Genomic DNA, 27,689 nt, shown 5'->3' with positions numbered 1-27,689 from the left:
TTGTGAGAGAAATCTTTATTATGGCACTGGTTGAATTCACAACTCCGTTCAACTAACCAGCAAGTGTACTGGGTCGTCCAAGTAATAAACCTTACGTGAGTAAGGGTCAATCCCACAGAGATTGTTGGTATGAAGCAAGCTATGGTCACCTTGCAAATCTCAGTTAGGCAGATTTAAAATTGTTTATGGTTTTCAAAAATAAATAATAAAAAGAAGAAATAATAAAAGGGATAGAATACTTATGCAGATTCATTGGTGGGAATTTCAGATAAGAATATGGAGATGCTGTATGGCTCAAGGACGCCTGCTCTCACACTGCTTCAACTCAATCCTTCTTACTCCTTTCCATGGCAAGCTGTATGTAGGGCATCACCGTTGTCAATGGCTACATCCCATCCTCTCAGTGAAAACGTTCCTATGCTCTGTCACAGCACGGCTAATCATCTGTCGGTTCTCAATCAGGTTGGAATAGAATCCCTTGATTCTTTTGCGCTTGTCATCACGCCCAGCCTTCAGGAGTTTGAAGCTCGTCACAGTCATTCAATCATAGAGTCCTACTCAGAATACCACAGACAAGGTTTAGACCTTCCGGATCCTCATTATTGGCGCCATCTATCTAACTTATACCACGAAGATTCTGTTGGGGAATCTAAGAGATACACATTCAAGCTTTGTTGCATGTAGAACGGAAGTGGTTGTCAATCACGCGCGTTCATAAGTGAGAATGATAATGAGGGTTATTTACTCATCACATTCATCATGTTCTTGGGTGCGAATGAATATCTTGGAATAAGAATAAGAGAGAATTGAATAAAAGAAAATAGAATTGCATTAATACTTGAGGTACAGCAGAGCTCCACACCCTTAATCTATGGTGTGCAGAAACTCCACCGTCAAAAAATACATAAGTAAAAGAGGTTCAGGCATGGCCGAATGGCCAGCCCTCTCCATGATCAAGTGACCGAATATTCAAGAGATTAAACTGTCAAAAGATGTCTAATACAATAGATAAATGTTCTATTTATAATAAACTAGCTCCTAGGGTTTCCATGAGTAAGTAATTGATGCATAAATCCACTTCCGGGGCCCACTTGGTGTATGTTTGGGCTGAGCTTGATCAATTCACGAGCTGAGGCTCCTCTTGGAGTTGAACTCCGAGTTATGACGTGTTTTGGGCGTTCAACTCCGGATCATGACGTTTTTCTGGCGTTTAACTCCAGACAGCAGCATGTACTTGGCGTTCAACGCCAAGTTACGTCGTCATTCTTCGAATAAAGTATGAACCATTATATATTGCTGGAAAGCCCTGGATGTCTACTTTCCAACGCCGTTGAGATCGCGCCAATTGGAGTTCTGTAGCTCCAGAAAATCCATTTTGAGTGCAGGGAGGTCAGAATCCAACAGCATCAGCAGTCCTTTTGTCAGCCTTTTTCAGAGTTTTGCTCAAATCCCTCAATTTCAGCCAGAAATTACCTGAAATCACAGAAAAACACACAAACTCATAGTAAAGTCTAGAAATGTGAATTTAACATAAAAACTAATGAAAACATCCCTAAAAGTAGCTTGAACTTACTAAAAACCACCTAAAAACAATGCCAAAAAGCGTATAAATTATCCGCTCATCATTCCTCATTGGGGAACTCATTGGAAGTCAGTGGACGTCCATTGAGGTCTTCCTCAGTGGCGTTCACTGCCTCTTCCTCCTCTCCTAATTCGGCCATGTTGATGGCTTTGCACTCTCCTTTTGGATTTTCTTCTGTATTGCTTGGAAGAGTACTAGGAGGGAGTTTAGTAATTTTCTTGCTCAGCTGACCCACTTGTCCCTCCAAGTTTCTAATGGAGGACCTTGTTTCAGTCATGAAACTTTGAGTGGTTTTGATTAGATCAGAGACCATGGTTGCTAAGTTAGAGTTATTCTGCTTAGAACTCTCTGTCTGTTGCTGAGAATATGATGGAAAAGGCTTGCTATTGCTAAACCTGTTTCTTCCACCATTATTATTGTTGAAACCTTGTTGAGGTCTCTGTTGATCCTTCCATGAAAAATTTGGATGATTTCTCCATGAAGGATTGTAGGTGTTTCCATAGGGTTCTCCCATGTAATTCACCTCTTCCACTGAAGGGTTCTCAGGATCATAAGCTTCTTCCTCAGTTGAAGCTTCCTTAGTACTGCTTGGTGTATTTTGCATTCCAGACAGACTTTGAGAAATCATATTGACTTGCTGAGTCAATATTTTATTCTGAGCCAATATGGCATTCAGAGTGTCAATCTCAAGAACTCCTTTCTTCTGACTAGTCCCATTGTTCACAGGATTCCTTTCAGAAGTGTACATGAATTGGTTATTTGCAACCATTTCAATCAGCTCTTGAGCTTTTGTAGGCATCTTCTTCAGATGAAGAGATCCTCTAGCAGAGCTATCCAAAGACATCTTGGATAGTTCAGAGAGACCATCATAGAAAATACCTATGATGTTCCATTCAGAAAGCATATCAGATGGACACTTTCTGATTAATTGTTTGTATCTTTCCCAAGCTTCATAGAGGGATTCTCCTTCCTTCTGTCTGAAGGTTTGGACTTCCACTCTAAGCTTACTCAATTTTTGAGGTGGAAAGAACTTTGCCAAGAAGGCATTGACTAGCTTTTCCCAAGAGTTCAGGCTTTCTTTAGGTTGTGAGTCCAACCATGTCCTAGCTCTGTCTCTTACAGCAAAAGGGAATAGCATAAGTCTGTAGACCTCAGGGTTAACCCCATTAGTCTTGACAGTGTCACAGATTTGCAAGAACTCAGCTAAGAACTGATGAGGATCTTCCAATGGAAGTCCATGGAACTTGCAATTCTGTTGCATTAGAGAAACTAATTGAGGCTTAAGCTCAAAGTTGTTTCCTCCAATGGCAGGGATAGAGATGCTTCTCCCATAGAAGTCGGGAGTAGGTGCAGTAAAGTCACCCAGCACCTTCCTTGCATTGTTGGCATTGTTGTTGTTTTCGGCTGCCATGGGTTCTTCTTCTTTGAAGTTTTCTGTTAGGTCCTCTACAGAGAGTTGTGCCTTGGCTTCTCTTAGCTTTCGCTTCAAGATCCTTTCAGGTTCAGGATCAGCCTCAACAAAAATGCTTTTGTCTTTGCTCCTGCTCATAAGAAAGAGAAGAGAACAAGAAAATGTGGAATCCTCTATGTCACAGTATAGAGATTCCTTGAGGTGTCAGAAGAAAAGAAGAATAGAAGGCAGAAGTAGAAAATTCGAACTTATCAAAGAAGATGGAGTTCGAATTTTGCATTAAGGAATAGTGTTAGTCTATAAATGGAAGGAGGTGAGAAGAAGGGAAGTAATTTTCGAAAATTGAGTAAAAGATTTTGAAAACATTTTGAAAAACACTAATTGATTTTCGAAAACCATGATTGAGAAAGAAGTAAAGTGAATTTTGAGAAAGATTTTGAAATTAGAAATCAAAAAGATTTGATTGAAAACTATTTTGAAAGAGATGTGGTTAAGAAGATATGATTGGTTTAAAAAAAGATGTGATTGAGAAGATATGATTTGAAAAACATTTAAAAAGATTTGATTTTGAAAATTAATGACTTGGCTATCAAGAAAAGATATGATTCAAACATTAAACCTTTCTCAACAGAAAAGGCAACATACTTGAAATATTGAATCAAATCATTAATTGATGGCAAGTATCTTTGAAAATGGAAAGAAATTGAATTTGAAAAAGATTTGATTGAAAAGATTTGATTTGAAAAAGATTTGATTTTGAAAAATTTTGAAAACTTGAAAAAAATTTGCATTGAAAACAAAATCTTCCCTCTTGTGCCATCCTGGCGTTAAACGCCCAGAATGGTGCACATTCTGGCGTTTAACGCCCAAAACTCTACCCTTTTGGGCGTTAAACGCCCAACCAGGCACCCTGGCTGGCGTTTAAACGCCAGTCTGTCTTCTTCACTGGGCATTTTGAACGCCCAGCTTTTTCTGTGCAATTCCTCTGCAGTATGTTCTGAATCTTCAATTCTCTGTATTATTGACTTGAAAAGACACAAATTAAAAATATTTTTGGATTTTTACTAAAGAGGAATAATCAAAATGCAACTAAAATCAAATAACAATGCATGCAAGACACCAAACTTAGCAGTTTGTATACTACTAACACTAATGAGAATGCATATGAGACACATAAACACTCAAGTTAAGAGAATTCAAAGATCAGAGTAAGAAATCATCAAGAACAACTTGAAGATTAATGAAGACACATGCATGAATGCAAGAAGAACAAAAACATGCAATTGACACCAAACTTAAAATGAAACACTAGACTCAAACAATAATTATTTTTGGATTTTATGATTTTGTAATTTTTTTGGATTTTTCGAAAATTAAGTGGAAAAAGAAAATAAAGGTATCAAAATTCTTAACGAGAATTCCAGGAATCATGCAATGTTTAGTCTAAGACTCCGGTCCAGGAATTAGACATGGCTTCACAGCCAGCCAAGCTTTCAAAGAAAGCTTCGGTCCAAAACACTAGACATGGCCAATGGCCAGCCAAGCCTTAGCAGATCACTGCTCCAATAGCAAGATTGATAGAATTCAACAAGCTCTTGTGATGATAAGTTGAAACCTCGGTCCAATGAAATTAGACATGGCTTCACAGCCAGCCAGACTTCAACAGATCATCATGAAACTCTAGAATTCATTCTTAAGAATTCTAAAGAAAAAAAATACCTAATCTAAGCAACAAGATGAACCGTCAGTTGTCCAAACTCGAACAATCCCCGGCAACAGCGCCAAAAACTTGGTGCGCGAAATTGTGATCACTACAACTTCGCACAACTAACCAGCAAGTGTACTGGGTCGTCCAAGTAATAAACCTTACGCGAGTAAGGGTCGATCCCACAGAGATTGTTGGTATGAAGCAAGCTATGGTCACCTTGTAAATCTTAGTCAGGCAAACTCAAATGGATATGGGTGATGTACGAATGAAACATAAAGATAAAGATAGAGATACTTATGTAATTCATTGGTAGGAATTTCAGATAAGTGTATGAAGATGCTGGTCCCTTCCGTCTCTCTGCTTTCCTACTGTCTTCATCCAATCCTTCTTACTCCTTTCCATGGCAAGCTTAAGCAAGGGTTTCACCGTTGTCAGTGGCTACCTCCCATCCTCTCAGTGGAAATGTTCAACGCACCCTGTCACGGCACGGCTATCCATCTGTCGGTTCTCGATCAGGCCGGAATAGAATCCAGTGATTCTTTTGCGTCTGTCACTAACGCCCCGCCCTCAGGAGTTTGAAGGACGTCACAGTCATTCAGTCATTGAATCCTACTCAGAATACCACAGACAAGGTTAAACCTTCCGGATTCTCTTGAATTCCGCCATCAGTTTTGGCCTATACCACGAAGACTCTGATCTCACGGAATGGCTGGCTCGGTTGTCAGGCGAGCGCTCGGTTGTCAGGCGATCAACCATGCATCGTGTATCAGGAATCCAAGAGATATTCACCCAATCTAAGGTAGAATGGAGGAGGTTGTCAGGCACACGTTCATGGGTGAGAATGATGATGAGTGTCACGGATCATCACATTCATCAAGTTGAAGAACAAGTGATATCTTAGAACAAGAACAAGTGGAATTGAATAGAAGAACAATAGTAATTGCATTAATACTCGAGGTACAGCAGAGCTCCACACCTTAATCTATGGTGTGTAGAAACTCCACCATTGAAAATACATAAGAACAAGAGTGATCATTGGCTTCGGCCCCAAAGAGGGAACCAGAAGAACCAAGATGAAAATACAATAGTAAAATGTCCTAGTTATAGAAAACTAGTAGCCTAGGGTTTACAGAGATGAGTAAATGACATAAAAATCCACTTCCGGGCCCACTTGGTGTGTGCTTGGGCTGAGCATTGAAGCATTTTCGTGTAGAGACTCTTCTTGGAGTTAAACGCCAGCTTTTATGCCAGTTTGGGCGTTTAACTCCCATTTTGGTGCTAGTTCCGGCGTTTAACGCTGGAAAATCTGAAGGTGACTTTGAACGCCAGTTTGGGCCATCAAATCTTGAGCAAAGTATGGACTATCATATATTGCTGGAAAGCCCAGGATGTCTACTTTCCAACGCCGTTGAGAGCGCGCCAATTGGGCTTCTGTAGCTCCAGAAAATCCACTTCGAGTGCAGGGAGGTCAGAATCCAACAGCATCTGCAGTCCTTTTCAGTCTCTGAATCAGATTTTTGCTCAGGTCCCTCAATTTCAGCCAGAAAATACCTGAAATCACAGAAAAACACACAAACTCATAGTAAAGTCCAGAAAAGTGAATTTTAACTAAAAACTAATAAAAATATACTAAAAACTAACTAGATTATACTAAAAACATACTAAAAACAATGCCAAAAAGCGTACAAATTATCCGCTCATCAGTATATCTTACGACTTTGATGTGGCTCTTAATGATTTTGAGTCACAAGTTCGATCTGTGTATCTTCGAGCCGGGGATGGCCTGCTAGACTTTTTAGTACAGCAAAAGATTAAGGACCATGATGTGTCCTTATGTCCTTAGAGTCAGAGGATACCCAAGAGATAGGGGCAGAAGAAATATCAATCAAAATAAAAAGCCTCAAGCAGATGTAAGCAAGGGGGCAATGCCTTTCGCTTATTCTCTAATTATCTTTCCTTTTGATGGAGAGACATACCCGAAGGGAATTCCATCTCCTGCAAAGATGGAGAAAGGCAAAGCAATAGCTCATTCCTTCGGGGTCGAGAAAGGCAAGGAAGTTGATATCGATAAAGAGTACTTCGAAAAAAGAGGATGATGATATGGTTAGAACAATTTCGATTATTCCAACTGATTATTTGGGGTAATATGAAGGCGACCCAAAGGAAGACTATGATATGGAAGCCGAAGAAGCTTTTTCCTTCATTCAATATGAGGATGAACCGTGTTATTTTCTAAGGCCTACTGAAAGGCAGAAATCCCATCTTCGCCCACTCCATATCACTACTCATGGGATCAAAGTAAATAAAGTTCTAATTGATGGGGGAGCAGCAATAAGTCTCCTGCCTGAAAGAATGCTAATGAAGGTGGGAAAACATCCTGATTATCTGGTCCCCACTAACATTGCTGTGACAAACTTCAGTGGTTCTTCGACGCCAGCAAAAGGTCTTGTCACTTTGGGAGTGAAGGTTGGCTCATCCTTATTGGTGCGTGATTGGATCCATGGTGGGAGCTGTACCTTCTACTGTGCATCAAAGTGTACTTCTTTGGACGGAGGATGGCAAGCCTGAAGTTATTAAGGCAAATTCGAATCTTTATGTCGAACAACTGCATGTTGATTTTAGGATGTATAATCCTAAGCTGAAGCCTTTGAATGTTGACAAGACACTGAACTCTTACAATTGCGAAGGCTGTTATCTATCTTCGGAAGGTTTGACGGTAAAGTTGCACTACCCATAGTTGGATGTGAGCCCAACTAGCTGGGATTGTCTCTCTTAAAGTTTGTTGATGGATTTCTCTCTGGACCAGGTTGAGGATATTTCAGATTACCTGGTAACTTTAAATAATTATTTAAATAATCTCTTTCTGTAGGAAATAAAGGTGGTTCTTCTGATGAAGTAGAATCATGTAGGAATATAAGTTCTTTTTCTAGTTGTAACAACTTGGTACCTTCGATCGAATTTAGTCATGGTGTTAGTTCTTCTTCTTTATGTAATACAAGTGTTGTTTCGAGTCAAACTACTGATTTGATAGCGAAACTTCATTATATTGAAAATAATGCTATAGATAATTCAGCAAAAGATCAAATCTATTTGTTTATAATGAATATGTGGATTTATCTTTTGATTGTATCTATGATTTAGAACCTTTGGGTTTCGAAAAGCATTCAGTAAAAGATGAGGATCATTTTAGAGGATTTGAATCTCAAGATCCCTTAGAAGAAATTAATTTAGGGTCTCTTGATGATGTTTGAGTCACTTATATTTGTAAAGGTCTTTGATGAGCGGATAATTTATACGCTTTTTGGCATTGTTTTTAGTATATTTTTAGTATGTTCTAGTTAGTTTTTAGTATATTTTTATTAGTTTTTAGTTAAAATTCACTTTTTTGGACTTTACTATGAGTTTGTGTGTTTTTTTGTGATTTCAGGTATTTTCTGGCTGAAATTGAGGGACCTGAGCAAAAATCTGATTCAGAGACTGAAAAGGACTGCAGATGCTGTTGGATTCTGACCTCCCTGAACTCGAAGTGGATTTTATGATAGTCATCCTGGGCTTTCCAGAAATATATGATAGTCCATACTTTGCCCAAGATTTGATGGCCCAAACCGGCGTTCAAAGTCACCATCAGAATTCCCAGCGTTAAACGCCGGAACTGGCACAAGGATGGGAGTTAAACGCCCAAACTGGCATAAAAGCTGGTGTTTAACTCCAAGAAGAATCTCTACACGAAAATGCTTCAATGCTCAGCCCAAGCACACACCAAGTGGGCCCGGAAGTGGATTTTTATGTCATTTACTCATCTGTGTAAACCCTAGGCTACTAGTTCTCTATAAGTAGGACCTTTTACTATTGTATTTTCATCGGGAGATCTTTGAATCTTTTGATCACGTTTTGGGGGCTGGCCTCTCGGCCATGCCTAGACCTTGTTCTTATGTATTTTCAACGGTGGAGTTTCTACACACCATAGATTAAGGTGTGGAGCTCTGCTGTACCTCGAGTATTAATGCAATTACTATTGTTCTTCTATTCAATTCCGCTTGTTCTTGTTCTAAGATATCACTTGTTCTTCAACTTGATGAATGTGATGATCTGTGACACTCATCATCATTCTCACCTATGAACGTGTGCCTAACAACCACCTCCGTTCTACCTTAGATTGGGTGGATATCTCTTGGATTCTTTAACCGGAATCTTCGTGGTATAGGCTAGAATTGATGGCGGCATTCAAGAGAATCCGGAAGGTCTAAACCTTGTCTGTGGTATTCTGAGTAGGATTCAATGATTGAATGACTGTGACGAGCTTCAAACTCGTGATTGTGGGGCGTTAGTGACAGACGCAAAAGAATCACTGGATTCTATTCCGACATGATCGAGAACCGACAGCTGAATAGCTGTGCCGTGACAGGGTACGTTGAACATTTTCACTGAGAGGATGGGAGGTAGCCACTGACAACGGTGAAACCCTACATACAGCTTGCCATGGAAAGGAGTAAGAAGGATTGGATGAAGACAGTAGGAAAGCAGAGGGACGGAAGGGACCAAGCATCTTCATACGCTTATCTGAAATTCCTACCAATGAATTACATAAGTATCTCTATCTTTATCTTTATGTTTTATTCATCATTCATAACCATTTGAGTTTGCCTGACTAAGATTTAAAAGGTGACCATAGCTTGCTTCATACCAACAATCTCTGTGGGATCGACCCTTACTCGCGTAAGGTTTATTACTTGGATGACCCAGTACACTTGCTGGTTAGTTGTGCGAAGTTGTGTTTATGCCATGGTATTGAACACCAAGTTTTTGGATTCATCACCGGGGATTATTTGAGTTGTGTAAAGTATTGATCACAATTTCGTGCACCAAGTTTTTGGCGCCGTTGCCGGGGATTGTTGAGTTTGGACAACTGACGGTTTATCTTGTTGCTTAGATTAGGTATTTTTTTTTTCAGAATTCTTAAGAAAGAATTCTAGAGTTTCATGATGATCTGTTGAAGTATGGCTGGCTGTGAAGCCATGTCTAATTTTATTGGACCGAGGTTTCAACTTATCATCACAAGAGCTTGTTGATTTCTATCAATCTTGCTGTTGGAGCAATAATCTACTAAAGCTTGGCTGGCCATTGGCCATGTATAGTGTTTTGGACCGGAGCTTTCTTTGAAAGCTTGGCTGGCTATGAAGCCATGTCTAATTCCTGGACCGGAGTCTTAGACTAACATTGCATGATTCCTGGAATTCTCATTAAGAATTTTGATATCTTTATTTTCGTTTTCCACTTAATTTTCGAAAAATCCAAAAAAAATTACAAAATCATAAAATCCAAAAATATTTCTTGTTTGAGTTTAGTGTTTCAATCTAAGTTTGGTGTCAATTGCATGTTTTTGTTCTTCTTGCATTCATGCATGTGTCTTCATTAATCTTCAAGTTGTTCTTGATGATTTCTTACTCTGATCTTTGAATTCTCTTAACTTGAGTGTTTATGTGTCTCATATGCATTCTCATTAGTGTTAGTAGTATACAAACTGCTAAGTTTGGTGTCTTGCATGCATTGTTATTTGATTTTAGTTGCATTTTGATTATTCCTCTTTAGTAAAAATCCAAAAATATTTTTAATTTGTGTATTTTCAAGTCAATAATGCGGAGAATTGAAGATTCAGAACATACAGCAGAGGAATTACACAGAAAAAGCTGGGCGTTCAAAACGCCCAGTAAGGAAGGCAAACTGGCGTTTAAACGCCAGCCAGGGTGCCTGGCTGGGCGTTTAACGCCCAAAAGGGTAGTAGTTTGGGCGTTAAACGCCAGAATGTGCACCATTCTGGGCGTTTAACACCAGGATGGCACAAGAGGGAAGATTTTTTTTTCAAATCAAATTTTTTTTAAGTTTTCAAAATCTTTTCAAAATCAAATCTTTTTCAAATCATATCTTTTCAATCACATGTTTTCAAAATCAATTTCTTTCTATTTTCAAAGATACTTGCTATCAATTAATGATTTGATTCAACATTTCAAGTATGTTGCCTTTTCTATTGAGAAAGGTTTAATGTTTGAATCATATCTTTTCTTGTTAGCCAAGTTATTAATTTTTAAAATCAAATCTTTTTAAAATGTTTTTCAAATCATATCTTCTCAATCACATTTTTTAAAACCAATCATATCTTCTTAACCACATCTTTTTCAAAATAGTTTTCAATCAAATCTTTTTACTTTCTAATTTCAAAATCTTTTTCAAAAATCACTTGATTTCTTTTCCACCATTGGTTTTCGAAAATCAATTAGTGTTTTTCAAAATGTTTTCAAAATCTTTTACTTAATTTTTGAAAATTTCTTCCCCTCTCCTCACATCCTTCTATTTATGGACTAACACTATTCCTTAATGCACAATTCGAACTCCATCTTTCTTGATAAGTTCGAATTTTCTACCTCTTCCTTCCATTTTTCTTTTCCTCTGACACCTCAAGGAATCTCTATACTGTGACATAGAGGATTCCATATTTCCTTGTTTTCTTCTCTTTCATATGAGCAGAAGCAAAGACAAAAGCATTCTTGTTGAGGCTGACCCTGAACCTGAAAGGACCTTGAAGCGAAAACTAAGAGAAGCTAAGGCACAACTCTTTGTAGAAGACCTAATAGAAATCTTCAAAGAAGAAGAACTCATGGCAGCCGAAAACAACAACAATGCCAACAATGCAAGGAAGGTGCTGGGTGACTTTACTGCACCTACTCCCGACTTCTATGGGAGAAGCATCTCTATCCCTGCCATTGGAGCAAACAACTTTGAGCTTAAGCCTCAATTAGTTTCTCTAATGCAACAGAATTGCAAGTTTCATGGACTTCCATTGGAAGATCCTCATCAGTTTTTAGCTGAGTTCTTGCAAATCTGTGACACTGTCAAGACTAATGGGGTTGACCCTGAGGTCTACAGACTTATGCTATTCCCTTTTGCTGTAAGAGACAGAGCTAGAATATGGTTGGACTCACAACCTAAAGAAAGCCTGAACTCCTGGGAAAAGCTAGTGAATGCCTTCTTGGCAAAGTTCTTTCCACCTCAAAAATTGAGTAAGCTTAGAGTGAAAGTCCAAACCTTCAGATAGGAGGAAGGAGAATCCCTCTATGAAGCTTGAGAAAGATACAAACAATTAATCAAAAAGTGTCCCTCTGATATGCTTTCTGAATGGAGCATCATAGGTATTTTCTATGATGGTCTCTCTGAACTATCCAAGATGTCTTTGGATAGCTCTGCTGGAGGATCTCTTCATCTGAAGAAGACGCCTACAGAAGCTCAAGAACTAATTGAAATGGTTGCAAATAACCAATTCATGTACACTTATGAAAGGAATCCTGTGAACAATGGGACTAATCAGAAGAAAGGAGTTCTTGAGATTGATACTCTGAATGCCATATTGGCTCAGAACAAGATATTGACTCAGCAAGTTAATTTGATTTCTCAGAGTCTGTCTGAAATGCAAAATGCACCAAGCAGTACTAAGGAAGCTTCATCTGAAGAAGAAGCTTATGATCCTGAGAACCCTTCAATGGAAGAGGTGAATTACATGGGAGAACCCTATGGAAACACCTATAATCCTTCATGGAGAAATCATCCAAATCTCTCATGGAAGGATCAACAGAGACCTCAACAAGGTTTCAACAATAATAATGGTGGAAGAAACAGGTTTAGCAATGGCAAGCCTTTTCCATCATCTTCTCAGCAACAGACAGAGAGTTCTAAGCAGAACCACTCTGACTTAGCAACCATGGTCTCTGATCTAATCAAAACCACTCAAAGTTTCATGACTGAAACAAGATCCTCCATTAGAAATTTGGAGGCACAGGTGGGACAGCTGAGCAAGAAAATTACTAAACTCCCTCCTAGTACTCTTCCAAGCAATACAGAAGAAAATCCAAAAGGAGAGTGCAAGGCCATCAACATGGCCGAATTTGGAGAGGAGGGAGAAGCAGTGAACGCCACTGAGGAAGACCTCTATGGACGTCCACTGGCCTCCAATGAGTTCCCTAATGAGGAACCATGGGAATCTGAGGCTCCCACTGAGACCATAGAGATTCCATTGGACTTACTTCTGCCATTCATGAGCTCTGATGAGTATTCTTCCTCTGAAGAGGATGAGTATGCCACTGAAGAGCAAGTTGCTAAATACCTTGGAGCAATCATGAAGCTAAATGACAAGTTATTTGGTAATGAGACTTGGGAAGATGAACCCCCTTTGCTCACCAAAGAACTGGATAACTTGTCTAGGCAAAGATTACCTCAAAAGAGACAAGATCCTGGTAAGTTCTCAATACCTTGTGCCATAGGCACCATGACCTTCAAGAAGGCCTTGTGTGACCTAGGGTCAAGTGTAAACCTCATGCCTCTCTCTGTAATGGAGAGGCTAGGGATCTTTGAGGTGCAAGCTGCAAAAATCTCACTAGAGATGGCAGACAATTCAAGAAAACAAGCTTATGGACTTGTAGAGGATGTTCTGGTAAAGATTGAAGACCATTACATCCCTGCTGATTTCATAATCCTAGAGACTGGGAAGTGCATGGATGAATCCATCATCCTTGGCAGACCCTTCCTAGCCACAGCAAAGGCTGTGATTGATGTGGACAGAGGAGAATTGATCATTCAAGTGAATGAAGAATCCTTTTTGTTTAAGGCTCAAGGATATCCCTCTGTCACCATGGAGAGGAAGCATGAAGAGCTTCTCTCAAAACAGAGCCAAACAGAGCCCCCACAGTCAAACTCTAAGTTTGGTGTTGGGAGGCCACAACCAACTTCTAAGTTTGGTGTTGAATCCCCACATTCAAACTCTAAGTTTGGTGTTGGGAGGTTCAATCATTGCTCTGAGCATCTCTGAGGCTCCATGAGAGCCCACTGTCAAGCTATTGACATTAAAGAAGCGCTTGTTGGGAGGCAACCCAATGTTATACTTTATCTATTTTCCTTTGTTATTTTATGTTTTCTATAGGTTGATGATCATGAGAAGTCACAAAATCAATTGAAAAAGCAAAAACAGAATGAAAAATAGAAAGAAAAATAGCACACCCTGGAGGAAGATCTTGCTGGCGTTTAAACGCCAGTAAGGCTAGCAGATGGGCGTTTAACGCCCAGTCTGGCACCATTCTGGGCGTTTAACGCCAGAAAGAGGCACCAGACTGGCGTTAAACGCCAGGAAAGGGCAAGAAGCTGGCGTTAAACGCCAGAAATGGGCACCAGCCCGGCGTTTAACCCCAGAATTGGCACAAAGAGCAATTTTGCTCGCCACTTGGTGCAGGGATGACTTTTCCTTGACACCTCAGGATCTGTGGACCCCACAGGATCCCCACCTACCCCACCACCCTCTCTCTTCTTCTTCACCCATTCACCAATCACCTCAACACCTCTTCCCCAAAAACCCTTCACCTATCAAATCCCATCTTTCTCTTCACCACTCACATTCATCCTTCATAAAACCCCACCTACCTCACCATTCAAATTCAAACCACTTTCCCTCCCAAACCCACCCTCCTATAGCCGAAGCCTACCCCTCTCCTCACCCCTATATAAACCCCCCTTCACTCCTTCATTTTCACACAACCTAAACACTACTTCTCCCCCTTTGGCCGAACCACAAAGCCATCTCCATCTCCGTCATTTCTTCTTCTTTTACTCTCTTCTTTCTTCTTTTGCTCGAGGACGAGCAAACCTTTTAAGTTTGGTATGGTAAAAGCATTGCTTTTTGTTTTTCCATAACCATTTATGGCATCCAAGGCCGGAGAAACCTCTAGAAAGAGGAAAGGGAAGGCAAAAGCTTCCACCTCCGAGTCATGGGAGATGGAGAGATTCATCTCAAGGGTGCATCAAGACCACTTCTATGAAGTTGTGGCCTTGAAGAAGGTGATCCCCAAGGTCCCTTTCAAACTCAAAAAGAGTGAATATCCGGAGATCCGACATGAGATCCGAAGAAGAGGTTGGGAAGTTCTTACCAACCCCATTCAATAAGTCGGAATCTTAATGGTTCAAGAGTTCTATGCCAATGCATGGATCACCAAGAACCATGATCAAAGTGTGAACCCGGACCCAAAGAATTGGCTTACTATGGTTCGGGGGAAATACTTGGATTTTAGTCCGGAAAATGTAAGGTTGGCATTCAACTTGCCCATGATGCAAGGAGATGAACACCCTTACACTAGAAGGGTCAACTTTGATCAAAGGTTGGACCAAGTCCTCACAGTCATTTGTGAAGAGGGCGCCCAATGGAAGAGAGATTCAAGAGGAAAGCCGGTTCAACTGAGAAGGCATGACCTCAAGCCTGTGGCTAGGGGATGGTTGGAGTTTATCCAACGCTCAATCATTCCCACTAGCAACCGGTCCGAAGTTACTCTAGACTGGGCCATCATGATCCATAGCATCATGATTGGAGAAGAAATAGAAGTTCATGAGGTGATATCCCAAGAACTTTATAAGGTGGCGGACAAGTCCTCTACCTTGGCAAGGTTAGCCTTTCCTCATCTCATTTGTCACTTCTGTTATTCAGTTGGAGTTGACATAGAGGGAGACATCCCCATTGATGAGGACAAGCCCATCACTAAGAAAAGGATGGAGCAAACAAGAGACCCCTCTCATCATCAAATCCCTGAGATGCCTCAAGGGATGCACTTTCCTCCACAAAACTATTGGGAGCAACTAAACACCTCCCTAGGAGAATTGAGTTCCAACATGGGACAACTAAGGGTGGAGCACCAAGAACATTCCATCCTCCTCCATGAAATAAGAGAAGATCAAAGAATCATGAGAGAGGAGCAACGAAGACAAGGAAGAGACATTGAGGAGCTCAAACACTCCATAGGATCTTCAAGAGGAAGAACAAGCCGCCATCACTAAGGTGGACCCGTTCTTTAATTTCCTTGTTCTTTATTTTTCTGTTTTTCGAAAATTATGCTTATGTTTAGCTATGTTTGTGTCTTGTGATCATTAGTATCTTAGTGTCCATGCCTTAAAGTTATGAATGTCCTATGAATCCATCACCTTTCTTGAATGAAAAATGTTCTTAATTGAAAAAGAGAAGAATTGGATGAATTTTGAATTTTATAACAGTTTAATTATTTTGATGTGGTGGCAATACTTTTGTTTTCTGAATGTATGCTTAAACAGTGCATATGTCTTTTGAATTTGTGGTTCATGAATGTTGGCTCTTGAAAGAATGAAGAAAAAGAAGACATGTTACTGAGGATCTGAAAAATCATAAAAATGATTCTTAAAGCAAGAAAAAGCAGTGAATACAAAAAAAAAGAGAAGGAGAAAAACGAAAAAAAAGGAGAGAAAAGAAAACGAAAAAAAAAAGAGAGAAAAAGAAAGAAATAAAGTTGTGATCCAAGGCAAAAAGAGTGTGCTTAAGAACCTTGGACACCTCTAATTGGGGACTCTAGCAAAGCTGAGTCACAATCTGAAAAGGTTCACCTAATTATGTGTCTGTGGCATGTATGTATCCGGTGGTAATACTGGAAGACAGAATGCTTTGGGCCACGGCCAAGACTCATAAAGTAGCTGTGTTCAAGAATCATCATACTTAACTAGGAGAATCAATGACACTATCTGGATTCTGAGTTCTTAAAGAAGCCAATCATTCTGAATTTCAAAGGATAGAGTGAGATGCCAAAACTGTTCAGAGGAAAAAAGCTAAAAGCCCCGCTCATCTAATTAATACTGATCTTTATAGATGTTTTTGGAATTCATTGTATATTCTCTTCTTTTTTATCTTATTTGATTTTCAGTTGCTTGAGGACAAGCAACAATTTAAGTTTGGTGTTGTGATGAGCGGATAATTTATACGCTTTTTGGCATTGTTTTTAGTATGTTTTTAGTATGTTCTAGTTAGTTTTTAGTATATTTTTATTAGTTTTTAGTTAAAATTCACTTTTCTGGACTTTACTATGAGTTTGTGTATTTTTCTGTGATTTCAGGTATTTTCTGGCTGAAATTGAGGGACCTGAGCAAAAATCTGATTCAGAGACTAAAAAGGACTGCAGATGCTGTTGGATTCTGACCTCCTTGCACTCGAAGTGGATTTTCTGGAGCTACAGAAGCCCAATTGGCGCTCTCTCAACGGCGTTGGAAAGTAGACATCCTAGGCTTTCCAGCAATATAGATAGTCCATACTTTGCTCAAGATTTGATGGCCCAAACTGGCGTTCAAAGTCACCATCAAAATTCCCAGCGTTAAACGCTGGAACTGGCACAAGGATGGGAGTTAAACGCCCAAACTGGCATAAAAGCTGGTGTTTAACTCCAAGAAGAGTCTCTACACAAAAATGCTTCAATGCTCAGCCCAAGCACACACCAAGTGGGCCCGGAAGTGGATTTTTATGTCATTTACTCATCTGTGTAAACCCTAGGCTACTAGTTCTCTATAAGTAGGACCTTTTACTATTGTATTTTCATCGGGAGATCTTTGAATCTTTTGATCACGTTTTGGAGGCTGGCCTCTCGGCCATGCCTAGACCTTGTTCTTATGTATTTTCAACGGTGGAGTTTTTACACACCATAGATTAAGGTGTGGAGCTCAACTGTATCTCGAGTATTAATGCAATTACTATTGTTCTTCTATTCAATTCCGCTTGTTCTTGTTCTAAGATATCACTTGTTCTTCAACTTGATGAATGTGATGATCCGTGACACTCATCATCATTCTCACCTATGAACGTGTGCCTGACAACCACCTCCGTTCTACCTTAGATTGGGTGGATATCTCTTGGATTCTTTAACCAGAATCTTCGTGGTATAAGCTAGAATTGATGGCGGCATTCAAGAGAATCCGGAAGGTCTAAACCTTGTCTGTGGTATTCTGAGTAGGATTCAATGATTGAATAACTGTGACGAGCTTCAAACTCGTGATTGTGGGGCGTTAGTGACAGACGCAAAAGAATCACTGGATTCTATTCCGACATGATCGAGAACCGACAGCTGAATAGCCGTGCCGTGACAGGGTGCGTTGAACATTTTCACTGAGAGGATGGGAGGTAGCCACTGACAACGGTGAAACCCTACATACAGCTTGCCATGGAAAGGAGTAAGAAGGATTGGATGAAGACAGTAGGAAAGCAGAGGGACGGAAGGGACCAAGCATCTTCATACGCTTATCTGAAATTCCTACCAATGAATTACATAAGTATCACTATCTTTATCTTTATGTTTTATTCATCATTCATAACCATTTGAGTTTGCCTGACTAAGATTTACAAGGTGACCATAGCTTGCTTCATACCAACAATCTCTGTGGGATCGACCCTTACTCGCGTAAGGTTTATTACTTGGACGACCCAGTACACTTGCTGGTTAGTTGTGCGAAGTTGTGTTTATGCCATGGTATTGAACACCAAGTTTTTGGATTCATCACCGGGGATTATTTGAGTTGTGTAAAGTATTGATCACAATTTCGTGCACCAGTCTTGTTGATCCTTTTCGAACTGAACTTTTCCATCTTTTACATGAATTTAAAGATTATTTTGCTTGGGATTATCATGAGATGCCTGGTCTCGATCGTTCTCTTGTAGAGCATCGATTAGCATTGAAACCAAATGCTCGACCTATGAAGCAAACCCCCCGTCATTTTGCTCTAGAAATCAATCAAAAGATTAAAGAAGCTAGAATGTTTAATTAAAGCTGAGTTTATTCAAACCGCACGTTATGCCAAATGGATTTCGAATATTGTGCTTGTTTTGAAGAAAAATGGAAAACTAAGGGTTTGCATCGATTTCAGAGATTTGAATAATGTTACTCCAAAGGATGAATATTTTATGCCAATTGCAGATATGTTGATTGATTATGCAGCAGGAAACGAAATTTTAAGTTTTATGGATGGTTATTCAGGATATAACCAAATCTTCATTGCAAAAGATGATGTGTCTAAAACTGCTTTTCGTTGTCCTAAGGCATTAGGCACTTATGAATGGGTGGTTATGCCTTTCGGTTTGAAAAAATGCTGGTGCAACTTACCAGCGGGCGATGAATGCCGTATTTCATGAATATATTGGCAAATTTATGGAAGTGTATATCAATGATGTGATGGTCAAATCGATTTCGATGAATCAGCATATTTATCACTTAAGGAAGGCATTTGTTACTATGAGGAAGAAAGGGTTAAAATGAATTCTTTGAAATGTGCCTTTGGTGTATCGGCTTGGAATTTCCTAAGTTTTGTTGTTCATAAAAAAGGAATTGCAATTGATAAAAATAAAGCCGAAGCAATATTAGCATTGTCTGCGCCCAAATCGAAAAAAGAAGTGCAATCCTTCCTAGGAAAGGTGAATTACCTCAGAAGGTTCATTTCGAATCTTTCTGACTGAACTTGAGTGTTTGCATCTTTAGTGAAACTAAAGAATGACTCACAGTTCGAATGGACAAATGAGCATCAATCGGCGTTTGATTCGATAAAGGCTTATTTATCTAAAGCTCCGATTATGGCGAATGTTCGCCCACATGAGCCCTTAAAATTATACATCGCAGCATCTACAAATACAATTGGGTGTATGTTAGCCCAAGATGACGAGGATGGGCATGAACGGGCTGTTTATTATCTTAGTCGAGTTTTAACTGATATTGAAACAAGGTATTCCCCGATAGAAAAATTGTGTTTATCTCTATACTATGCCTATATAAAATTGAAATATTACATGGTGGCTAAAGCGGTGAAGGTTATAGCACAAACTGATCTCATCAAATATATGTTGAGTTTTCCGATGTTACGGGGGCATTTAGGAAAATGGATGTTGGCTGTGATAGAATTTGATTTACAGTATGTCCCAGCCAAAGCTATAAAAGGTCAGGTCATTGCAGATTTTCTCGTTGACAATTCGAATCATCTAAATGACCAAGGGGAAAATGTAATCGATATTGAAGTTGATTATTGGAAGTTATATTTTGATGGATCAAAGCATAAAGATGGTGCAGGGGTTGGAATTCTTATTATCTCACTAGAGGGGATTCCATCAGAATTCTTATTTGAGTTAAAATATCCTTGCTCGAATAATGTGGCAGAGCATGAAGCTTTAATTTTGGGTCTTGAAATATTAATTAGTATAGGGGCTTTGGAATTCCAAATACTAGGGGATTCTCAGTTAGTTTTAAAGCAGTTATCGAAGGAGTTTAGATGCAATAATGAGAAGTTGCAAAAATATTTAACAACGGCTTGGGAGTTATTAACCTCCTTTCGAAAAGTTTCTCTGATTCACATCCTGAGGATTCAAAATGAAATTGCTAATGAGTTAGCCCAAATTGCTTCGAGATATAGAATCGGTCCAGAAACTCTTAAAAAGTTGGCTAGTGTCCATCAAAGTTTAGTGCTTGCGAATGAAAGAGAGGCTTTGTGTATAGATGAATGGGAAGATAATGATTGGAGAAAGCCTGTTGCTAAGTATTTGAAGAATCCCAGCACCCCAGTTGAAAGAAAAATAAAATTGCAGGTGATGAATTTTGTCATAATGGCTGAAGAGTTGTATAAAAAAGGAATCGATGGAAGTTTGTCGAGATGTTTAGGCCAAGATGATAAAAATATTGCTTTGGGTAAAGTTCATAAAGGAATATGTGGGGCCCACCAAGCTGAAAAGAGGATGAAATGGGTGTTATATCGCAACCACGTGTATTGGCCATCTATGATAAAAGATTGTATCGATTATGCAAAGGCATGTCAGGAATGTCAGAAACATGGTTCGATATAGCAGATTCCAGCATCTGAGTTGCATTCGATAATAAAGCCATGGCCATTTAGAGGTTGGGCTTTAGATTTGATTGGGTTGATTCACCCCCTTCATTGAAACAACATAAATTCATATTGGTAGCAATCGATTACTTCACTAAGTGGGTTGAAGCAGTTCCTCTGATAGAAGTTGGTCAAAATGAAATAATAGATTTCATTGAGGAACATATAATTCATCGATTTGGAATTCCTCAAACATTGAGCACTGATCAAGGGACTACGTTTACTGGTCAACGAATTAAAAATTTTGCAGCCTTAAGGAATATCAATATGGTTACTTCAACTCCCTATTATGCACAGGCTAATGGGCAAGTGGAAGCAGTGAATAAAATCCTGATAAGTTTAATAAAAAAACAGATCGGGAATAGACCTCAAACGTGGCATGAAACTTTAAGCCAAGTATTATGGGCTTATCGAAATTCGCCAAAGGGTTCAATAGGTACTTCACCTTATAAGTTGGTTTATGGCCATGATGTTGTACTGCCACTAGAAATTAATTTAAATACTTTAAGGGTGTCAAAAAAAATGATTTGCCAGTCGATGATTACTGGAATGCAATGTTTGATGAGTTGAATGAATTAGACTCAGAGCGGATATTGGCACTTGAGAATATGATTCGACAAAAAGAAAGTGTAGCTCAAAGTTATTATCGTCGAATAAGAGGAAAGTGTTTCAGTATAGGTGAGTTGGTTTTAAAAGTTATTTTGCCAATGGAAAAGAAATCGAGATTTCTTGGCAAATGGTCACATACTTGGGAAGGTCCTTTCCAAGTGATAGGATTGTATACAGGAAATGCATATCGGATCAAAGATATCGAATCAGAAAATATAATTGACTTAATTAATGGAAAATACTTAAAGCAATATTATTGTTTGCTAAATTAAAATTCAAGGTGCATAAGTCCGAATGAAAGTGAAATTATCATAAATACTGAAATCTAAGAAGAAGTATGAAGTGCCAGGAGTTTTGCCAAGTCTAAGCGTAGCTTTACCCTTTCATGATCCAGAGATGAAAGTGCCTCAGTGTGCCTAAATTTTTTGTATTGGACCTTGTCAAGTTGCTTCCCACATTCTTCTTGTTTGGTCTCAATAGAAACGATCTCTTGAATGAGTTGCTGTTATTCTTGCTGGGCAGTGGCCAGAGGTGTGGCTATATCAGCTCTTCTCGTGCAAATTTTTGCAAGTTTTTCATTAATTTGGGCCAATTCTGTTTCAAGTTTTATCTCTTCTCTATCATAATGAGCCTGAACAGAAATAGTCTGAGAAATTCTCAAATCAAATTCTTTACGAGAAGCTTTGATTGGTTGCAGAGCTGCAGTATAGCCTTCTACCTCAGTTCTGATCTTAGCTTCCTTATTTTTTGATTTCTTGGAGTTTGTTCTGGGTAGCTACGCTGTTGTTGGAAATTTGTTTGAATTGGTGGAATATGGCAAAATGTGGAGTTGGAGCCGGAAATTCAAAGGCAGAATTCAGAAGATCAGATAAAAGCTAGTTAAGAATTGCATCATTGATCCATGCAGCAAGTGGATGGTCCAAGAGTTTAAGAAGTGATTGAAGTTGTTCTTGAGCATCAACATTCAGCTCGAATGAAGGACCAGAAAGTATAGGAGCAAGAATAGGCACTTCGTCTTCTTGGATAGCTTGATTTAAGATGGAGACCAGGTTAGCCAAAGTGGCACTTGTAGGTTTAGAAGAAACACCCAAACTTCCAGATCCTTGACTAGGAGGAGTTTGAAATTCAACTTGTTGAAGAGGACTAGAGGTTCTTTGAGGAGAAGAAAGAGTCTCCAGAACTCTTGATGCAGAATCCGAGTCAGGGCCAGTGGTCTCAACAACTCGAGATGGAGAGTCAAAATCAGAGGCCACTTGATATTCGGATGAAGGTGCAACCTGGATGACTGAAGAAGTATGTCCAGTGCTCAGAGTTCGTGTTGGTGAGTGTTGGGATTGCTCTGTTGTTAGATCAACCACTTGTGTCCCAATGGGAGGTGAAAAAGCAATTTGTATTGGATGAACAGACTCTGTGGCTTGGATTGAATCATCAGATGTGGTTCGTCCCTGGTCATGTTATTGTTGTTGAAACGGTTGATTAAGTGCCGGGGTGAGGTAATTGATTGAGCAGCAGTAGTGGGCTAATGCACAAGGTAGACAGTCATAAATCAAGATTTATCCTAACTTAATTGAAATGTATGTAGAAATGACATGATGTTACTAGAATGAGTCTTGGCCTTCAAATTAATTGAAGACCTGAATCTGAATCAGCTGTATCCTCTAATCGTGAGGAAGCAGTAAGGATGTAACGAATAGATTCCCCACTTTCATCAGAGCTCTCACTCGAAGGTTGCAATTGTAACTGATGAAAAGATCGAGATCAAGAGATGTTAAGTAAAGGTGATTTTCGAAATATTTCAATTTAAGGTGCATGAGTATAGGTAGAAAAGTTACCCTTCTAGAAGTCCTTGTAGGAGTCCTTCGACTCTTCTGTTGCGGTTGTCGTGAGGAGGCTATAGGGTCGGCTTTTCTTTTTTGAGATTTTTTTAGAGAACCTTTAGCAGCAGGAGTCGTTCGAATAGCAGAACACTGGATTTCCTCTAAGGTACGGTTGTACCTGGAATAGTAAGCAATCCACCATTCAAAACAAGATTTGGTGATATATGAACTGCAATCATAAACGAGGAAATTGAAACGCTCTCTTTCTTGTTGAGTTTTCAAAAGGCAGAAATCAAGTTCACTTTGAGAAGTTAGAGTGGTGTGGCAAAATGGATTATTGTTTCGAGGAAGTGGAGTTAGGATGGCTTGTGAGAAGCATAGTTGCCTGGCTATGAAATGAGGGGCATACAGGGTCACTTTGAGTTTTTCCTTTTTGTGTTGGGGCAGTCTTGTAGGAATTACTTGAACAACCAATAAATTCGCCCAACTCCGATTAGCAAGTTCACTTTCCTCAGTGTCATTTGGAAAGAGTAAATGCTCGAGCCATGCAGGTCCACAATTTCGACGCATAAAGGGAGTGAAATTGAGGTTTTCATTGTAAAAATCTTTACAGGAATGAAAAAGAGAGAAAACAGCTCAGAATCGGTCTTTATCCGATTGTGTTTCTAGAAAATTTGGCTAAAAATCAGCCAATCGAAAACCTTCGACGTGCTGTTTGTCGGTAGCACCACTCCCAGGCTTTGTCATGTATTTTTCAAAAATGGCATTAACCCATAGTTGGAGAAGTCAAGGAGGGCCACCTGTGCTAATCAAATAATTATTTCGGAGACAATTTACAAATTGACCAAGATCTTCAAAAACATGCCTTAGAAGAAGCTTGGCCAAATTAAGGTTATTTCCTTCATGCAACAGAGCGGCCAGAGGAAGGAAAAACTTCAACATCTGGACACTTCGGGAACAGAAGACAATTGTATTTAGCCAATAGAACAGAAAGGCTATGTGCTTATCATATGTAACAGCAGTGCCCTCTGCGCCCATGTGATGAGCAATAAAGTCGCTATAGGAAGAAGTGGAGGCAATAGTGTATTGGTGTTTGGATTGCATGTCAGAAGTGAAGTCTGCAGGACTTATCGGTAGCCCTGTAATTACAGCTACGTCCAAAAGAGACATACCAATCATTCCACAAGGAAGGAGAAAATTGTTAGTAGTCCTATTCCAGAAACAAGTTACGGCCCCAATCATCCAAGGGAGAGTTGAAGGTGAGAATTGGAAAAGTCTTAGAAGGTCCTAAATCCCCAGAACCCCCCAAGCAGCGCTTTTTATGGGAGCAAGGCGCTGATGCCAGGCTGTGAAGTCGGTCCCACGAGGGTTGATCTTTGGATTATTCTTGAAAGGTTTCTGATTAATGAAGAAAGAGATATCGAGGGCTTGATTGATCAACAAATCTTCCCCCTGAGCACTAGGAAAGAAAGGTAGTTTCCCTTTCCAGGGGTTCGATAGGCCCAAGGAAACACTGAGTATCTCCACCTACCGTGAAAGGGATTAGGATTCTGGTATCATTGATTTGAAATTGTGGGTCATCAATGACTTTATCATTGACTTGATTTAGCACATGAAGGGCTGGTGGAGCTAGTGGTGCCACCATGGGACCTTTACCCCTGTCTTGGGCTGCATGAGATGAAGAAGCGGCCATTGCAGAGCAAAGAAGAAGGGAGTTTAAAGGATAAGGGTTGTGCAGGAAAGATTGATGCAAGAAAAGTTTAGGAAGCAAGGGTTCGAGAAAAATCGAACAAAGACGAAGTGTTGAATTTAAAGGGAATGTTACTGTAGCCGTTACTGCATGAGGAACTCAAAAAAAAAAAAGAGGTAACTTTGCAAAGAAGGCGAAGTGGTAGAGAGAGAAAGTGTGAATCGTGGGAGACGTGCCAAACGGGTCAGTATTAATGAGAAGTTAAATGGTAATCATTATTGATTCAAGAGATTGAAATTTAAATTTGGATTAAGTGTTTCATCTTCTAATAATGATTTCGAAGACAAACACATTAATCCAAGGGGCAATTTGTTAGACGAAAAAGATTTTCGATTAAGAAGAGCTAATTTGAAATGGGAGTAGATGTCAAAAAGAAGCACGTGCAAGTATTAATTAGGAGTTATTCGACACAAACTCGATTCTGGATGCCTTATTAAATCAGACGGGCCTAGTCGAACAGGTATTCGAATGAGAAATCGAATAGTTGCTCGAATAGTATATCAAACGGTTACGTAAGTGGAGAAGTTGAAGGCCTTTCATCATGTGAGGAATTTATGGGTAACGTTTATGGGCAAAAGAGCGGGAACGGTTACCTGGGAATACGCATACAAAACAGCACTATGTAATTAATAATCGGTTACAAAAATGAGTTATAAATATTAGAAAGTTTTAGGGAATAAAGGTTGAACTTTGCTTCAGAAATTACTCACGCACACTCACATCCCCAAAGACTTTCTGAGTCTGCTTCGAGTTAATTATCTGTAGAGTTTCTTTCATGTCTTTATCTTTTCAATTTAACTTTCTGCAAACTTTATCTTTCAAGCAAGTTTATGTTTCAAGCAATGTTTATTTTTTGAATCCAATTTATATTTCAGTATCTTTTAATTTTCATGCCAAAAGCCCTTTGACTCAGTCGAAGGCACCTTTATCGCTTTCTTAAAATTTCAACGCAATCTTTTTTATTTCAATCAATTTCCATTTCGAATTCGTCGTTTCAATCTTTTTTTATTCTTTTACAAATTTTAATTTGTTTTTTGTTTTAACATTTGTCTAATTGAAGACGCTTTGATGCACTTATAAAAAACTGATACCTGCAAAGAGGAGTAAATTTTGCTCCCAAATTATTAGATATCGAACCATCATCAATTTGCTAAAAATCGACAAAATATTATTATAACTATTTTGCTTTTTTTTTTAATTTATAGGCTCCTCTATTGATTGGCTGTGATACGCGAGCCCTTGATAAGACCACAAAGGAACTACTAAGCAATTCAGAAGCTATTGCTGTAAATAAACCAAGGCAAGAGAAAAAGCTAAAAATCATCATCATCAACAACAACAATAATTGCAGACAATGAATGAATGCCTTTTAAGCTATTTATTTTCTTATACATTGCAGATAAACTAGGAATTCGAGGAAAGAAGGTGAAAAGTAATAATGGTTTGGAGGTTATTTTCTTTTGAAAATATTTAATAATAAAAAAATATTAGTTAAAAATTATTAAAATTTATTATTTTTTATTTTATTTAATACATTCTATAATAAATAAATATTAAATAAAATAAATTTGAGCTATTTTTTTCTAGCATTATCAATTTCTTCTTTTTTTTTTCATGTGCTTGCTATATTAGTTTTTTTGTAATGACGTCGATAACAAAAATATTTTATTTGTAAAATATTTCTGTATAGTGTATACTAAGTTAATACATATATATCTTTTATACTATATATTAATAGAAAGTAAAATTAAATCATATAAAACGAGTTTCATATTCAATCTAATAATAGAGGAATAGTATAATTTATTTTAATGCATTCTCGGTATAAAATAGTTATATATAATTATATAATATCATATAGCAAAAATATTTATATTTTATATTAATTGTGTAAATAATAATAAAAAATGAATATAATTAGATATACTATTCTTATATACACTATTATTAGGACAATTTACATAAATAAATTGTTTGTCTCTCAAATTTACGTAATTTTATTGTTTTTAATATGAAGACGTAAATATATTGTTTTATATATCTATAGAAATCGCTATTGGAGTAGCGGTTTACCGAAACACATAATCTGCTATAACCAGCAACAGATTACATGTGAATAGGAAACACAAACCGCTAGAGACTGTCGCAGTTTCTATTTGTTGATGCTTGACCATAAACCACTATTGTCAATAGCGATTTATATGTATCGGGACACGTGCCTAAACCGCTGGAGGCAGTAACGGTTTATTTTGAGTATATATTTTGTTACGGTCTGGCCCAAGCCACATACGGGTCGACCCGACCCATTGAGAACCCGACCCGAGCGGTCGAGTTCTCCGCGCTCGCCACGATACCTAGACACGCGTCCTCGCCATCCCTCCAATACAGCTGTGAGAAAGCTTCGAGAAAAATGGGCCCGTCCCCACAGGGCCCACCTCTGACACGGTATAAATGGGGAAGGACCTGCCCTTCCCCCCAAGGTACGTCACATATCCTACCTAACCTATTCCTCGCCTGTACACTAACTGACTAGAGTGTCGGAGTGTCTTTGCAGGTGACCCCCCTCCATCTTTCCACAACGAGAGTTTGGCTACTCGGAAGATCCGGTCCCGGCATATCCGCTTGAGACGAGGCAACCCTGTCACCTCAAACCTCCACCCGAACCGTCCGGTAACCATTTTACCAAACATTGGCGCCGTCTGTGGGGACTTGTTCGCCCTCATGAAGGTTGTGCCGGGCTTTGGAGACCAAGGCCGAGCAGCCGGCGCAGAGGGGGCAGCCTCTGTCACTTCACTTGGAGGGCGACGAAGGTCCCCCGGCAACGCATCGAACCACACACAAGGACGCGAGAGACGCGGCCTTTCGGAGGAACTGGCGGTGACAGCGCCAGAATAATGCAGGAGCTACGCCACAGAGTCCAGAATCTGGAGCGATAACTAGCCGATCAGGAGCACGATCGACGAACCACCGATCCCAGTTACTCCTCGTCCCCAGAGAGCCGGGAGAGAGATTCCCACCGGAGTCGCCCCTGGCACGCCTCCGCTTCCCGAACGGAAGCGGAAAGCACCCGAGAAGATTCT

The 27,689-nt window shown here is 39.3% G+C and overlaps 1 protein-coding gene and 1 non-coding gene across 2 annotated transcripts in view; both read left to right on the top strand.

The window, feature by feature from the left end:
• The window catches only part of LOC130981123 (alpha-galactosidase-like), a 57,018-nt gene extending 30,945 nt beyond the window's left edge, over window positions 1–26,073 (top strand). The window contains exons 4-5 of the mRNA XM_057904745.1: window positions 25,815–25,903; window positions 26,007–26,073. Of these exons, the coding sequence (XP_057760728.1) occupies window positions 25,815–25,903; window positions 26,007–26,073 (156 nt within the window). The remainder of the gene's footprint in view (window positions 1–25,814; window positions 25,904–26,006) is intronic.
• LOC130983925 (small nucleolar RNA R71) lies at window positions 2,481–2,588 on the top strand. Its single transcript, XR_009087892.1, has one exon. It is a non-coding gene; the product is annotated as a small nucleolar RNA R71 (small nucleolar RNA).
• Window positions 26,074–27,689: the final 1,616 nt, after the last annotated feature.

Source organism: Arachis stenosperma, chromosome 5, assembly GCF_014773155.1.
Source record: "Arachis stenosperma cultivar V10309 chromosome 5, arast.V10309.gnm1.PFL2, whole genome shotgun sequence".
Taxonomy (NCBI): domain Eukaryota; kingdom Viridiplantae; phylum Streptophyta; class Magnoliopsida; order Fabales; family Fabaceae; genus Arachis; species Arachis stenosperma.
Note: the sequence above shows the minus strand (reverse complement) of the source record. Positions and strands in the feature narration are given on the sequence as shown.